Source organism: Saccopteryx leptura, chromosome 3 (assembly GCF_036850995.1).
Source record: "Saccopteryx leptura isolate mSacLep1 chromosome 3, mSacLep1_pri_phased_curated, whole genome shotgun sequence".
NCBI classification, from domain to species: domain Eukaryota; kingdom Metazoa; phylum Chordata; class Mammalia; order Chiroptera; family Emballonuridae; genus Saccopteryx; species Saccopteryx leptura.
The window spans coordinates 139,655,634-139,673,045 of record NC_089505.1 but is presented as its reverse complement, the minus strand read 5'-3'; the positions used below and the strand labels follow the sequence as shown (position 1 = coordinate 139,673,045).

The 17,412-nt window shown below is 36.6% G+C and overlaps 1 protein-coding gene across 2 annotated transcripts in view; it reads right to left on the bottom strand.

Annotated features, from left to right (window-relative positions):
• Positions 1 to 17,412, bottom strand: part of LEPR (leptin receptor) — a 117,584-nt gene that overhangs the window by 18,782 nt on the left and 81,390 nt on the right. For both annotated transcript variants that reach the window (XM_066376491.1, XM_066376492.1), the window contains exons 7-15: positions 15,797 to 15,941; positions 11,727 to 12,017; positions 11,451 to 11,568; positions 10,168 to 10,367; positions 7,149 to 7,297; positions 5,944 to 6,103; positions 5,764 to 5,846; positions 2,706 to 2,922; positions 388 to 570 (exon numbers count right to left, since the gene is read on the bottom strand). In XM_066376491.1, coding sequence (XP_066232588.1) covers positions 388 to 570; positions 2,706 to 2,922; positions 5,764 to 5,846; positions 5,944 to 6,103; positions 7,149 to 7,297; positions 10,168 to 10,367; positions 11,451 to 11,568; positions 11,727 to 12,017; positions 15,797 to 15,941 — 1,546 coding nt within the window. The remainder of the gene's footprint in view (positions 1 to 387; positions 571 to 2,705; positions 2,923 to 5,763; positions 5,847 to 5,943; positions 6,104 to 7,148; positions 7,298 to 10,167; positions 10,368 to 11,450; positions 11,569 to 11,726; positions 12,018 to 15,796; positions 15,942 to 17,412) is intronic.

Below are 17,412 nucleotides of genomic sequence, written 5' to 3'. Positions count from 1 at the left end.
TTGGTTTAAAGATAAATGTAAAGCTGGAAGCAATAAAAATAGTTCTCAAGTAAATAAACAGTTGAAGTCGATTTTGGGATAAAATCTGGAATAAAAATAATAGTTAAAGGGATTGGGGAGAAAATAGAAGCATGTTTGTGACATATCAAAGGGACAAATCAGGAGAAAAGTGGTAGATGATATGGCACAATAACATCTACGTAAAATATTTAAATAAAAAAGGATCCAATGAAATAAAATTAAATGTTTATGGTAAGGTGATAAAAGTACAAGTATTAAGATGGTAGTATTTTTTGAAGTTTTATCTAACTGGCTCTCTTAATTGAATTAATAATATGTATTATTATACTAATCCACAATTGAAACATTAAAATACAGTAAACTTACCATGGATATAATACCTATTAACAGACGAAGGGATTCTACGCCATTTAATTTCATTGTCTTCATTAAGATTTTTCCACTCAAGAATAAAATACATCAGATTATAATCACTAAGTGATAACATCCAGGAAAGAATCACACAACTGCTGTTTAAAGGATAAGCATTGAGTGACTGCACAATATTTACTGAGGGGAAAAAAAGAAATGTATTTTTAAAATAAAAATCTTCTAATACCCTTGAAGAACATATAACCTACTGGAAAAGGGGAGAAGGAAAAAAAGGCAGACATTTATACAAATAAACACAACATACGGCAATTATTTTTGTAATTCAAGAATCACATAAGCACAGAGACGTGAGAACATATGCTACTGAGGAGAAACAAGATGCTACCTAAAACCTAAAAAAGGGATTTTTGTAGAGAGTTAAAAGATGTTCTTCACTGGAACTCTGCACAAGCCAATTAGTCATCCTTTCTGACTCCTTCCAGACCTTTCTCTCCCTCTGATGGTGTCCTGCTTTCAGAGCACAGATCAGATCATTTTAACACCCTCTGCAGAGTCCCATTACAAAGCCTCCAGTGGATTGCCACATATGGAGATAAAATTCCTGTCCTGTCTACCACGCCCTGAGGGCCAAGCCTCAGTCTTGCCTTTGCCCTAAGCCTTAGGCCTTAAGGCAGGGGTCCCCAAACTTTTTACACAGGGGGCCAGTTCACTGTCCCTCAGACCGTTGGAGGGCCGGACTATAAAAAAAACTATGAACAAATCCCTATGCACACTGCACATATCTTATTTTAAAGTAAAAAAACAAAACAGGAACAAATACAATATTTAAAATAAAGAACAAGTAAATTTAAATCAACAACCTGACCGGTATTTCAATGGGAACTATGGGCCTGCTTTTGGCTAATGAGATGGTCAATGTCCAGTTCCATATTTGTCACTGCTAGCCGTAACAAGTGATATGACGTGCTTCTGGAGCCGTGAGGCGTGCGTCACCAGAAGTAGTACTGTACGTCAGTGACGCAGCGCTTTGCGGCGCAGCCACATACAGTACTCCAGGAGCACGGGATGCATCCCGTGCTCCTCTCACTGACCACCAATGAAAGAGGTGCCCCTTCCAGAAGTGCAGTGGGGGCTGGGTAAATGGCCGCAGGGGGCCGTAGTTTGCAGTGGGGGCTGGGTAAATGGCCCCTGCCCTAAGGACTTCTGCTCAGACTGTTCCTCTCTCGGGAGCCAATGTTCCTCCTCCCACCCTTCGGGGAAGTTCCATTACTATAACTGTTCCTCAAGAAAACTTCTCTAAGCCTCAGTGCTAGGTCAGGTTCCTATTTTCTTTTCTTTTATACAATTATATTCCTTTCCTGGGAACACTTAACTCAGTTTGCAAACAGGCATTAGTTTGTACAATTATTTGATTCATGTCTGTCTCACTAATTGGACTCTGAATGCTAAGACCATTATAGTTTTTCTCATGTTGGAATTTCCACATCTAACACAATACAGCATTCAATAAATGTTTCTAGAACATATAGAAAATATTTTTAGTAAAAACATGTGCAGATGCTGTAGAACTTAAAAAAAGTTTACACTATATGTACAAAAGTAACCACAATATAAAGCATGAAATACCTTTGAAAAGGAGAAAGCCGTCTGAGAGTTAAAAAGGATAGGACATGTCTCATTAAAGTAATAGGCAGAGCTGCTTTCATGGAGGAAATTGATAGAGGTACAGAAAATGTGAATTTTCCATTAAAAACTTATACTTTGAATATATAATCCATATCAGAAACTCCTATTGAGCGTTGTTCTCTATTCTCTGATGAATCAAATATAGCAAAATTAATTAAAGAGTTTATCGTTCATACTAAATAAAGTACAGGTTAATTTTCAAGTCTGAACAATTTCTTGCATCCATACAGGTCATACTATTAAGAATATATGTAATCCATATAACACATACACTTATTTTTATGTATTATATATATATGTGTGTGTGTGTGCATGTGTGTGAGTGTATATATACATACATATATATATATATATAAAGAGAAATTGAGATTGATTTACTTACAACCTCCATAGGTCCAAAAGTATTAGGTTTATTAGAATATTCTCACTTATTATAATACTATTTGAACCATGTTCTACCACATGAAAACCCCAGGATCACATTATGTACTAAGACTACAATCCAGTTTACTGTTTTTCAGACAAGAGACAAAAGTAAAAGAGAGATTTTCAGATTCAGAGAATCATGTTTGCAAAGATTAAATATTTATAAGGGCACAGGTTTACTACCTTGAACTTTTCCTTACCTTTGCTCATAGGCCATGAAAATGTTAAATTAAAATTTGCAAAAGAGGCACCAATCGAATTGACGGCCAAGACTGTAACAGTATGCATTTGCTCTGTCCACTGGAAAGTGAGTTTCGTGTGGGTTCCCACATCTTCTGACCAGGTCCCACTGTGGAAAGTGTGATGTTTGACCACGTATCTTCTCACAGTGCACAACGAGTCATTTTTCATCAAGGGCTGGAATAAACATAAAATTGATTAGTTTAAAGGCTATAGTGCTTTTTTATACCCACTTAGCTTGTGGAGTTCTTAGTATACATTTCCCATTGGCAGGCAGGGGTCAGACCGCAGGGAGCACTGCCTAATTCTGGGCTGAGGGATGGAGAGGTGGAGGATGGGAAGGTCTTCCTCTGACCACAGGCTCAGGAGGATAGGAAAGTTATTATCCCCCTTCTGGGTTTTTTTTTCTTTCCTTCTTAAGATTCAGAGAATAAATCTTTGGAAGATAATAAAATATGGAGACAAACAGAAAATTTTTTCTACCATACGTTTCGCTCTATTTCTAAAGAAAAGAAAGATGGGCAGAGAGTTGAAAGTTTGCTCATGTAAAATTCAAGAGGAAAAAAAAAAGGATAATCTTGTGGTTCCATAAAGGAACAGGAGAGCTGAAAAGTGTTAACCATCACATATATTAATCCCAGTAAAATCTACCACTCATTTTCTCTTCCCCTGATAGGCTGTCACTTCAGGTAACAGAGGCTGTCAGGACAATGTGCGTGGAACCCCAGAATTTTGGTCCTATAGTTTTAAAAAGAATCGTACCACATCACTGATAATTCCAGTGTAAAATACAGATTTAGTCCGATTCTATTCCTCCATTCAACAGAACACACCACTTTTCCCATCACCTGCACCGTTTCAGGTAAGAATAAGTGTTGCCAATCCTCTGTAAACCCATAGAAAGCCTGACTCTATACGACATACCATACCAGTGCTGCTCAATTTCTTTCTTTCTTTCTTTCTTTTTTTTTTTTCATTGAGATTCATATAAGTCAGATCATTCTGGTCTTCTGCCCCTAGCTTCTCTATAGCCAGTCCAACAGTGAGACACCTGGGTCCCACCATCCATATCCATTTCCTTAACTGCTCAATTACAGTTTACATGTACAGTAGCACAAGAATTGTTAGCCCATGCCCCATGATAATTCACTTTATCAGCTAGAACCCAGTGCGTAGTAACAGTTCTTTTTGCCTTTAGTTTTAAGAACCCGCTCATTTACAAAGTTATTTAAACCTGCCCCTTTTCCTTCCACCTCCTTCAGTGAAGTTAATCATAGACTGGAACAGTTAGATTCTTTTGTCTCAGTCTGGATTCCATCCTGGGATCCTAGAACTCCCTCAGTTATTTATTTTTAATTTGCATACATTAAGGTTCGCTCTTTATACTATAAAGTTATATGGGTTTTAACAAATGCATATGAACTCACCATGCTATGTACCCTCCCTGGCGATATACAAAATAGTTTCACCACCAAAAAAAATCCCTAGTGCTTCATCTATTCAAACCTTTCCTCATCACCCAAGCCCCTGGAAACCACTGACCTTTCTATCATCTCTACATTATGCCTTTTCCAGAATGTCATGTATGTGGAATCATTATGCAGTCCTTTCAGACGGCCTTCTACCACTTAGCTACATTTAAGATTCATCCACGTCCTTTTGTGGCTTAGTAGCAATTTCTCTTTATCACTGAATAACATTCCACTGTAAGGAAGCACCATGGTTTGTTTATCCACTCATCAATGATAGAATATCTTGGTTGCTCCCAGTTTTTGGTGATTATGAATAAAGCTACTATAAATATGTATGTGCAAATATTTATGCGAACGCAGTTTTCAAATCATTTGGATAAATACCTAATAGTATAATCCTGGATCATATGGTAAGACCATGTTTAACTTTCTAAGAAACTACCAGACTATCTTCCAAAGTAGTTACCAAAATATCCTCCAAACAAAGTACCATTTTGCAATCCCACCAGCAAAGAATAAAACTCCCTGTTGCTTGTATCCTTGCCAGCAAGTTTTTTTTTATTTTAACCATTCCAAAAAGTATAGAATGGTATCTCATTATTATTTTAATTTGTAATTCCTTTAATGACAGATATTTGATATAAACTGAATGTTTATGTCTCCCAAAATTCTGACAAAAAAAAAATTCATTTACTTGGGATTGAAGTCAGTTCATAAGGGGGAGAGAATGCTTTGAACATTGTTAGGCTGAATATCCATGGTTTAGGGAAATATCCATTATTTATTTGTCATCGTACAAAAAAATATTTCTTGTTTTAGATGTCCTCCACAGATGTAAAGAAGGCCATTTTACTTTGTTTAAATTTAATTTTTTTACTTATTTTTCTTTTCCTCTTTTTTCAAGTGAGAATAGAGGAGATACAGAGACAGACTCCTGCATGCGCTCCAACCGGGATCCACCCAGCAACCCTATCTGGGGCCGATGCTCTGTCCACCTGGGCTATGCTCATAACTGAGCTATTTTTAGCACCCAAGGAGGAGGCTCTACAGAGCCATCCTCAGCACCCAGGATCAATGCACTTGAACCAATCGAGCTATGACTGCAGGGAGGGAAGACAGAAAGAGAGAGAGAAGTGGAAAAGGGAGGGGTGGAGAAGCAGATGGTCACTTCTCTTGTGTGCCTTGACCGGGAGTCAAACCCAGGTCATTCACACACCAGGCCAATGCTCTACCACTCAGCCAACCAGCCAGGGCCTGTTTAAGTTTAATATAAATAGAAATTTTGAACGAAGGAATACTAGATATCATCTAGTACAATCCTACTTTTATACAGATGAGGCTAAAGAGTCCAGGTGATTTGCCAAAATAGTACTGACGTAACTGTAATATGGTAAGCTGATAATAGAATTAGTCTCCTAACTCCATGCTGGTGAGCCTCCTAGCTCTCTGTGATCACCTCTCAAAAATGGAAGTGAAATATGGGAGTTCAGAGTCTAAAAGTGACAGGATTATGAACAATGAAGAAAAACATAAAAAGCATAAATACTTTCCAAAGTAAAGTGACATTTCTCTCTTTTTTAGTGATGTCTTCATTAATTATTCTCCAAAACTCAGGTCCTCTCATAGGAACTGCAAAACAACAAGAGCCCAAGTTGTATAGGTGTTCTCAGTAGGAATATTTTTCAGTCAGATGTGAAACACACCCATTCACAAAATCTCTACAGACCTTTTATATCCTTGACAACTGTGTAGGCTGGAGTACTCCAGTTACTCCAATAGCCCAGTCCATCTAGCCTCCTGCAGCGCACCTGAGCGGCATAGACTGCACACAGGTCCGGCACTGGGAGAAGGGCGGATTTTGATTTTGCATCATACACCTCGTACATCTGTAACACAGTCAAAGCATTAGATTGACCATTGTTAACACATAGCTAGTTAAAGGGCCTGGAGTGCATTTTATTTTAAACCTTAACACTATTCCAAAATTAAGAGGGAACTGACTTTGTGTCTTCTGGCTTTGGAAACACTTATATTAACTTGGATCATGAGCTCCTTCAAGTTAAGGATTGTTTTAGTCATCTTGTTATTTCCTGCTCATAACCAGATTTGGTCTGGTTCAGTTGCAACCTTGCTTCCCAATCACTCTCTTAACCCTATTATTACTTATCCCTGTCCACTAATCCTTCCATCTAGACAACTTCTAAGAATTTTAACCTCGTAGTTACTAAGGCCTGCTGTAGAGAATCTCTGATATTCAGTCTCCTTGTCAATAAGCAGGTCAACAGTCACATTCATTTCAGTTCAGTTGTCATAATCTAATGACACAGTTAGGGTCCCTGATATTTGTAAGTCTCTGCAGCTGCCATCAGAAAACTGACATGGCAAGTCATCTTATGCACACTTGGGAGTATGGGTATGATGCTGGTTGTTTGACAAAAACAGCTTCTTCCCAGATGCCTTCCAGGGAACACATGGATTCTAAGGAATACTATTAAACGTTAGAGGAAAAACAATTCAGTAAAATGAATTTGAGAAACAGGATGAAATAAAGTCACACCAATTTCTTTCGTGCATGACCTCTCTCAACCTTTACTATGCAATAAACTATGACTCTACATTAGGAACACACAGTGATGCAAGGTTTCCTAAACTTATTTAGCCATGCAAGCTTTTTTTTTAAGAAAAATTTTATGGGACCAATGTTCTATAAAAACTCACTTTGAAAAGTGATAGATTGTAGGAAATTTTTATTCCTTTAAGGGGTTAAATTTAGATCTCTAACAAAAAATAGCTATGGAATGCAGGGGATATACTAAATAAATAAATAAATCTTATGCCAAAAAAATTTAATTTCATGCAATAAAATTCTTAACAATTTTAAGAAATAACACATAGTGAAGCAAGCTAAAGAAATTTCTGGATAAAAGTTACCTTCCATTGTATTTCTTTTCCATTTAAACCATAACGAATCTGGAACTGAAGATTATTCTCTGGGAAAATTGGCTTTTTCCAAGATACTTTCAGTAATCCGATTTTTACAGTAATTTCTGCTTTCACACTAGATGGAGGCAGTGGTTTCACTAGAAATTTCAAAAACAGTATATATTAAAGTAATAATGTTTAAAAACCATGATGATATTATAATCTCCATACCTTATAATCATAAAGCAGTATCTTTTTTTAAAGTTTCACATTCTTATCTCATTTGATTCCCCTACTATTTGTATGCAATAAATAAGAAAGGAATTATTTTGCAAATAGAGGTTGATTTTTTTTAATCCTTTTTAATTTTTATTTATTTATTCATTTTAGAGGAGAGAGATAGAGAGAAAGAGAGAAAGGGGGGAGGAGCAGGAAGCATCAACTCCCATATGTGCCTTGACCAGGCAAGCCCAGGGTTTAGAATCTGCAACCTGAGCATTCCAGGTCGATGCTTTATCCACTGCACCAGCACAGGTCAGGCAAGAGGTTGATATTTTAAAAATTGATACACTGTCCATGTCACCCAGCAAGTTTCTACTAAGACCTGATTAGAAATTGAGCAATTGGCTCTGCAAGCAGAAGAAACCATGCTGAACACATGATAAACATCAATAGCAAACTGTTCCATGAAAAATTTTATTTAAAGGTAAAAAAACATGCACTGCATCTATTTCCACATATGTGAGTTTCAAACTCCTCTCCTATCTACTATGAAGTATTCCCAGATCAAGGTCAAAGGTAGTCTTGCAGAGTGATGGCCTAGTTCTCTCAAATACAAGAAAAACAGGCTTTTAAGGGGCAGAAATGGAGGCAAAGGTGACTAGAATGGCAAGAATTTAAAAAAAAAAAGTAGAAAAAGACAATATAGAAACTCAATGTATTTGGAAGTCAAAAATCCCAAGAGCCAAGCACAACAGTGTGAGCACCTGAAGCTCCAGACCTCACTGACAATAATACTTTAAATTATTGATGTTAAAATACCTAAACTTTTCATTAGTATACAGTTTTTCATGATTATTCAGTTCTTCATATACCAAGAACATATTCTTTACCAAACAGTAAAATGATGTATTCTACCTCTAAAAAAGATACTTCCTCCCAGGAAAGGAAGTATAATATGAATGTTTGAGCACTGTTCACAGTGGCCAAGACATGGAAACAACCAAAAAGCCCTTCAATAGAAGATTGGATAAAGAAGATGTGGCACATATACACTATGGAATACTACTCAGCCATAAGAAATGATGACATTAGATCATTTATAGCAAAATGGTGGGATCTTGATAACATTATACGGAGTGAAATAAGTAAATCAGAAAAAAACAAGAACTACATGATTCCATACATTGGTGGAACATAAAAACGAGACTAAGAGACATGGACAAGAGTGTGGTGGTTACCAGGGGTGGGGGGAGGGAGGACGCAGGAGGGAGGGAGGGAGAGATTTAGGGGGAGGGGGAGGGGCACAGAGAACTAGATAGAGGGTGACGGAGGACAATCTGACTCTGGGCGAGGGGTATGCAACATAATTTAATGACAAGATAACCTAGACATGTTTTCTTTGAATATATGTACCCTGAATTATTAATGTCATCCCATTAACATTAATAAAAATTTATTAAAAAAAATATGAATGTTTGAGACCCAAAGAGAGTAAATCTGTCATCGTACTTGATTGAATCATGTGAATATCGTATGGATATAGGCCATGGATATCTAGTTTGTAATAAAAGTGCTTTGCAGTGGAATAGTTTATGTGGTCCCCACAGTATTCACATTGAGAAGTATGAGGAGTTGTTTCCATTTATTGGGTAATAAAACCTCACAGAGCCCTTGTCTGGCTAGCCCAAGTTTATAAAGTTCTCACGAGGTAGAACAGGCATTTGAACCTCAAACTTTCATTTTCACATTGTTTTCTAGTATTATGTAGGCAATATAAGATCAATTTAAACTCCTTATTTAAGTACTGAAAAGAGTAACGTCAAGGTTATGCAGATATAGAACAGAATACATGTTGCATTTGTTAAATAGTGCCTGTAAAGTGTATCTGGGCGTGTTTGGGAGATGGGGAGGTAGAACGGTTCTTTGCTCTCCTAGAGTACTTAATACCAAATAGGTACTGCCGACGGTAACATCACTTCACATGGAATCAAACTAAATTGTGTGTGTGTGAATTAAATGGGACTTTATGTTGCAAAAGAAATCTAAATATTATAAGTTTACCTTTTATTGAACAAAATGCAGGGTTTGATTCTATCTGAAAGTACAATGAATCAAATAGTGATTTTTTGGCATAATTTCCCAACAAATAGTATATAGCTCTGAAATATATTCTTTTCCCTGTGCTGCACAATCATAAATGGCTCATTTCTCAAAGATTTCACAGTAATACCAGAAGGATATATCAAATTTTCCTAAGGCTTTCTGAATCCTTTGAAATAAAAATGTTTTTTTAAAAAAGCATTTAAAATTTCATAATGGATGTCATCAGTCCTTATCTATTTTCTCTCGTTCACTCGACTTTAGCTATTTGGATCCTGCACCCTATACAGCCTCATAAATTAAAGCCCTGAGTTACGACTATTCAGATTACAAAAACCATCAGAATACCTAAATTAAACTTTGAGATTTGAAAACATCAAATGTTTCCATAAGTACACTGGGGGAAAAAAATACAAAGTAGTGTATTATTTAGAATATTATTAAATTTCATTCCCAGTGATTAATATAATCCATCAAATAGTATGCTGAAAATATTCCTATTGCTTAAAAATTGGGCTATAAATAATTTAAAATAAAATCACAATGGTAAAACATTCTAAGGCTGGTTATCTTCTCAATTCCACTGTAAAGAGAAGAAAATTAAATCTAATGTGATCAGAAGATGTAAAATACAACAATTACCCTGAATCAACCTAAATCCAAATCCGCTAATAAGAATGAAGACTCACGACACAATTTAACATACCCATGGAATCAGGAACAACACATGTTGGAGGAGAATCAAGTGAACCCAAAGAATGATTGATCCTTATCCACATCGTATAGCCAGATAATAGAAAGATTGGCTGAAATATACACTCATAAGAACCGTCTCTCTGCAAATGGCAATCTTTGGGTTCAGATGTGGAATGAATAGATGAAACCTCAGGACAGTACAGGCTGCTCCTGAGAAGATATAAGAACAGTCAATTAATGCACAACATTGATGGAAGCAGTAAGATATTTGAGAATTCTACTTTGCTGTTTAAAAGATACAGTTTGCTTCATCTGAAAATAGATATTCTTATTAAAAAGCTATTTTTTAATTCCCAGCTACCTCACAATCTTGTTTTTCCATAAAAGCAGACTGCAACCCTTATTAAATATTTCATTAAACACTAAGTGAGGATGCAAGTGAAATTAAATGACATTGTTCTAACAAGGACATAATGACCTAAATAGAAATAGAGCCTATAACATTTTAAGAGCTAAGCTAATATTATACGTAAGTGATACAACTTTAAAACTATAGATTAAAGGTAATAATGTGCATCCCTAAGATGGAAAGGAAAATAAATTTCTTACACTTTTAATATGGATTAAATTCCACAACACACTAAAAACATAGTCTATAGTAAATTACAGCATAATTACAGTGTCTTAATATTTCCCAGTTCAAAGCAATATAATTTTTAAAATACCAATTCTTGATTTGTATGTGAATCATGGTAGTCAAGCATATCAATCATCTTCTCAGAGAAGAAAAGTAAAAACTATTTTTATAACTAAGTCCCTATCAACATCCCACCTCAAAACATACAAAACATTTCTCTTCTTTGAAATTGCTCTTCTGCCACTATTTGCTCTTAATATGGTATTTTTAAAAGAACTTTTTGTTCTTTATTTTTATTTTTATTCATCTTAGGGAGGAGAGAGAGAGAGAGATGGGGAGAGAGAGAGAGAGAGAGAGAAGAAGGGAGGAGCAGGAAGCATCAACTCCCATATGTGCCTTGACCAGGCAAGTCCTGGGTTTCAAAGCAGCGATCTCAGTGTTCCAGGTCAAGGCTTTATCCACTGCGCCACCACAGGTCATGCTTAATATGGTATTTAAATGGCTAAAGTGGTAGTTTCTGTTTCCTAATTAAGTATATTCTACCTTCTTCTTTCAAGAAAATAATCTACAAAAATACTGTAATGGTGATGTTTCTATGGGAAACTTTTAACTCACCATATCTACAGAAAAAATAAAACAGCAAAAAAAATACATACCTATGATATCTCAGCTGCAAAGTACTCCCCATGAGGGATTGGATTGCATTGGTTGACCATCTGCAAGTCATTTTAGTTAAGTACCCATCAGTTTCACATAATATATTGATATTGACATCTATTTAAAACACATAAAAATATTAACATATAGCAAAAATACCAAAAAATTTGTAATGAAAATAAAACTTCCTTACATCTTCAATGGGAGTCTAACATAGAGTCCGTAAGATAAATACATCTTGTGGGACAAAGTGAAGAGGGCCTCAGCCTGCTTACCAATCACATATAGCTCGGCATAGCGGTGGTGGCACTCCTGCTCAGTGCAGCAGTACACTGCATCATAGGCGAACTGTCCTCGAGGTCGGGTTGCATTCAAATTGGGAAGTGTCACTTTGCTAACACGGTCACCCACAACATGATAGTGGCTCTCAGGAATTTTCTCAGCTAAATTCATCCACCAAACAATCTTTTTTGAGGAAACAATCTTGTTCTGACTTTTATAGATGCAGTGAAGAGAAACATTGGACCCCACAGTTGTCAGAACTTTAAGTGGAAAGTATATGACATCTGTAATGACGGAAGAAAGGTAGGAAATCAGCTGAAGACAGAAAATACCATGTAAACAGTCAATGTTGTATAAGAGAATAACAGAGCATTTGGGATTTCACTGCAACAGTAAAAGGGGTGTACTAAGAGACTGCACAAGTGTGCCACGCACTCTCACTCTCAAATGACTTGCCCTTCCGTAAATGTCTTCAGGATTTCTCAGCATGGAGACTTTTTAATGATAAACTATGTTTTAGTGAGTAATAGTCACTTGCTAAGCAACATATAGAAAATTAATGAAAGTGAAATATAGTCTAATTCCACAAAGATGTGTCTTCCACGAGGCTTTGCTTTAAGAATCAGTGATCTTACGGTGAGTTCTTAAATCACTGTAAGAGAAAATCCTGAAGAAAAAATTTGTGGTTGCTATTGTCTCACTTGGATATACAAAAGTTTCACATCAGCAGGAGAAGTACAGAAATAACCTTTACACAAGAAAACTAGTTAGGAAATGCAAAACTAATAGCACACCAATACACAAAGCTAGTCTGTATATTACATGTCTGTAGTATCATGTTGAGATATTTAATGCCAGTCTCCTGTGGTTGAAGACCATAGGAACCATTACTTTTTTAAATATTATTTTAATGCCTATACACTATTTCATCCTATAATTTCAGTCCACTATTGTTGAAAACATAGTTTATCTCCATTTTTAATTAAAAATAGAATAAAAGTCAAAAACTGTTAATATAGGAAGAAATTATTTCCACCAGAGTACATTACAAAACCAGTTATTTCAATTGTATAACTTAAGGTAACCCATTTCTGCTGATAGAAAATGAATAAGTTTTCTTAAATGACATCTGGATTATCCCCAAAAGCAAAAACAAACAAACAAACACTTCACTGGTTTTTAAGTTTTCTGTAATAGCATGCTGAACTCCAATATCTTTTTGTTTACTATCTAAGTAAGGCATTGGCATTTTGTATGTCTCCAGTTCAGCATAAACAGGAAATAAAAGCTTAATAGCATGAAATTACTAGGCAGAAGCCGGTCCATTAGATGTATAAACCAGTGCAGGGCGGCACTCAGCCGCACTGGTCCATTACTTACTGCACACAAGTATCTAGCACCAACCTGTGAGACCATTAACCTACCTTCAGTGTGCTCCACACCCCATTACTGAACTGCTTCAAGTCTCAGACCGACCCATTTTTTAGAAAACGTGCAAATGAACTTTCAAAATTTAAGTTAAAGATTTTAGTTTTAAAGGTAATAAAAACTCAAAATATTTCCCTTCGAAATCGAATGCATATAGATAATTAAGGCTTAATTGAAAAATAAGATTAAAATCATAGTGTTTTGGCATTATTAAATGTGAACATTTCAGCTTAAAATAAGAAAAACAATTTATTAAAAATTTGACAATTTCTGGCCCTGGCCGGTTGGCTCAATGGTAGAGCGTTGGCCTGGCGTGCAGAAGTCCTGGGTACGATTCCTGGCCAGGGCACACAGGAGAAGCGCCCATCTGCTTCTCCACCCTTCCCCCTCTCCTTCCTCTCTGTCTCTCTCTTCCCCTTCCGCAGCCAAGGCTCCATTGGAGCAAAGATGGCCCGGGCACTGGGGATGGCTCCTTGGCCTCTGCCCCAGGCGCTAGAGTGGCTCTGGTAGCAACAGAGCGATGCCCCGGAAGGGCAGAGCATCGCCCCCTGGTGGGCAGAGCATCGCCCCCTGGTGGGCGTGCCAGGTGGATCCTGGTCGGGCGCATGCAGGAGTCTGTCTGACTGTCTCTCCCTGTTTCCGGCTTCAGAATACAGAAAAAAAAAATTTGACAATTTCTAAAATTTACATTAAACAAATGTATTAAAATTATTGAGGTACATGTTCAATATTTAATTTTTAAAATAATATAAGTATGTATTTAATTCTCATATAAAATACGATACAATATTTAATTTGGAAAATTAGAAAACAATAATGATTTTCTTCTCATGGCCAAGTGCAACACCTTTGCAAGATCTACATTAATGAATTTTTTTTAATTTTATTTATTCATTTTAGAGAGGAGAGAGAAAGGGAGAGAGAGAGAGACAGAGAGGGAGAGAGAGAGAGAGAGAGAGAGAGAGAAGGTGGGGAGGAGCTGGAAGCATCAACTCCCATATGTGCCTTGGCCAGGCAAGCCCAGGGTTTCGAACCAGCGACCTCAGCATTTCCAGGTCAACGCTTTATCCACTGCGCCACCACAGGTCAGGCCATTAATGAATTTTACTGAGAGGAAATTCTATTGATAAATATTATTGAATTCTCAAAAGAATATATACCAAAACATTTGAGATAAAATCAATTTTTTAATTCTTGGAGCAGATTACTTAATATTTTTATGGAGAAATATTTTCTCTAACCCATTATAAGTGTTGCTATGTGTAAAATATAGAAATTATCTAATACCTACTTATCCTCTTCTTTGGCAGCAACAAGAATGCACTTAATAAATGTTATAAGAATTCAGCACTTCTAAAGTTGTTTTCAGTGTGTAGCATAATCTCAGTGCAATATCCTTGGACTTCATAAGTCCTGGCAAGGTCCTTAATTTTCCTCTAAAAGTCCAAGATCTTCCAGCATAATAGCAAAAAAACTTAGCCTTTTGCAAGAATCAATAATTCTTTGATTAGAAATAGGCAACGTTTCATTAACTGTGCACTTGGTAGGTAAAGTTTTAATATCAATAACACCACTGGATAAAAAGTAGTAGCTATAAAGGTACTGATAATTAGCCTTCTGTTTGTTTTGGCAGCAATACCTCAAGTAAGCTCTGTTCAAAATATAATAGATGATAGATAGAAAGATAGATAGATAGATAGATAGATAGATAGATAGATAGATAGATAGATGATAGATAGAGTCCAAAGGGTCTGGAAATGATAAAGCAGGTGTGCTCATTCTAAATAAATATATAACTATTTTAATGTGAATAAGCTGCAGTTTAGCTGATGTTAACGATAACTTTAAAAATATAAAAACTGAAAGTAAAAATTCTCTAAATCAAGCATCAGGAGTAAAAAAAAATTCTATTTTATGGCATGATATGTAATATTCAAATAAAATTTCAATAGTAGAAATTTACATCAAATAAATATATCTGATTTTCAAAATATAAGTTAAGGAAACATTAATACCAGTAGTGTTATGAATTTGAAACTTTTAGTAACTGTATCTTTTGAATAAGAAAGTAATTCAACAAAATAATGCTTTAGATGCACAAAAACCTGGGAGCTCTTGTTCAAGTTTTCATTAACAAATTAACTTTTTCAAAATGTAAGTAGAAATTAATATCGTGCTTCTCTTTCTGGTCTGCGCCACAAAATGTAAGAGTCTTATAACATGCCAAAGACAACTTCAAAAGGTATATGACCTGTTGTTTTTGGGGGTTTTTTTTACAGAGACAGAGAGAGAGTCAGAGAGAGGGATAGATAGGGACAGACAGGCAGGAATGGTGAGAGATGAGAAGCATCAATCATTAGTTTTTTGTTGCAACACCTTAGTTGTTCATTGATTGCTTTCTCATATGTGCCTTGGCCGTGGGCCTTCAGCAGACCGAGTGACCCCTTGCTCAAGCCAGCGACCTTGGGTCCAAGCTGGTGAGCTTTCTCAAACTAGATGAGCCCACGCTCAAGCTGGCAGCCTCAGGGTCTCGAACCTGGGTCCTCCGCATCCCAGTCCAATGCTCTATCCACTGCGTCACCATCTGATCAGGTATATATTCCCCTTTTTTAATAGAAGGTACCACAAAACTTACCTTGTGTGGTAAAAGTAAGAGGGGCACTCCAGTCACTCCAGATTCCTGGGCCATCGAGCCTCTTGCTCCTCACCTGAACCTCATACGAAGACCCAGGAAGCACACTGTCTACCAGCAGAGACGTAGCTGAGACAATCGTATCAGCCTGTTAAATATTTAAAATGACAGAGCATCAAGTCAACATGGAGCCTCTACCAAAAGTGAACACAAGCAACTCTCAACAAATTTCAAAAAATTAAAATCTTACAAAGTAGTTAGCTGATCATCATGGAATTAAACAGAAATCAATAACCAAATAACAAAGGTTGGCACATGAGTCAATAAAATTTTACATAGTCCATGAGTCCAAGAAAAAAAAATTACAATGACAATAAATGAACACTTTTAACTGGATGATAATGAATATTGATTTTTCAAATTTTGAGCTAATGTGGGTGGGAAGTTTCAAGCCACTGCTGATTACTGTAAAGCCCACGTAGAATATTGTGGAGAGAGAATTATAAACATTCTTAAAGGAAAGCTTCACATGTGTAATTTTTAAGAACCTGAGCCTGATGATAAACTAGGTGAATCAAAATATAGTTTACCACCTGACCAGGCGGTGGCACAGTAGATAGAGCATTGGCCTGGGATGCTGAGGACCCAGGTTCAAAACCCTGAGGTAGCCGACTTGAGCACAGGGTTGCCAGCTTGAGTGTGGGATCATGACATGACCCCATGGTTGCTGGCTTGATTCCAAAGGTCACTGGCTTGAAGTTCAAGATCATTGGCTTAAGCAAGGGGTCACTGGCTAGGCTGGAGGGCCCACCCCATCAAGGCACATATGAGAAAGCAATCAATGAACAACTAAGGTGCCACAACAAAGAACTAATTGCTTCTCATCTCTCTCCTTTCCTATCTGTCTGTCCTTGTCTGTCCTCCCTCCCCTCTCTCTGTCTCTCTTGCTAAAAAAAGAAAAATACAGTTTACCAGGTAGAGGGGAAATAATTAAGAGACTTAACTCTGCATAAAACAACCACCAGCAAGGAATTGCTTAACAAATAATTTCGGTTTTCTAATGATATACACCAAAACTATTGAACACCCCTGCCTCTTAGATTTTGTGCACCATAAAATGAAAATGGTGAAAATACTGGAATCATTACACAACATAAGATCACCCCTAGTGTTTAAAATCTTATTTTCTCCATTTTACAGATCAGAAAGCTGAAGCCCAGAGAGGCCTTAACTTTGTTTTTTTTTCCCAACAAAACATTAAGGTTTCCTATCCTGCTCTTTATGAAAATAAAGTTTTTAAAAAGTTAGCCCAACTTAAGCAAAAAACAGGAGTTTACCTCTAAATTACATAACAATTAGTTTCACAAATCTCTTCTTTCTCCTCTTCTACCCCTGTTTGTTTTTATTGCAGAATGATTGGTTGGTTTTTATTGAGGTAATACTGGTTAATAACATTATATGGTGTTGGGAAAACTGGACAGTCATACGCAGCAGAATGAAACTAGACCACTATCACCTACCCCTCTCAGATTCACACTACTCCTCCTATCCTCACACACTCCCCTGGCCTGCCTCTCATCCAGCTTAGAGCTTCTAAATGGCTCTTTTCTCTATTTGGA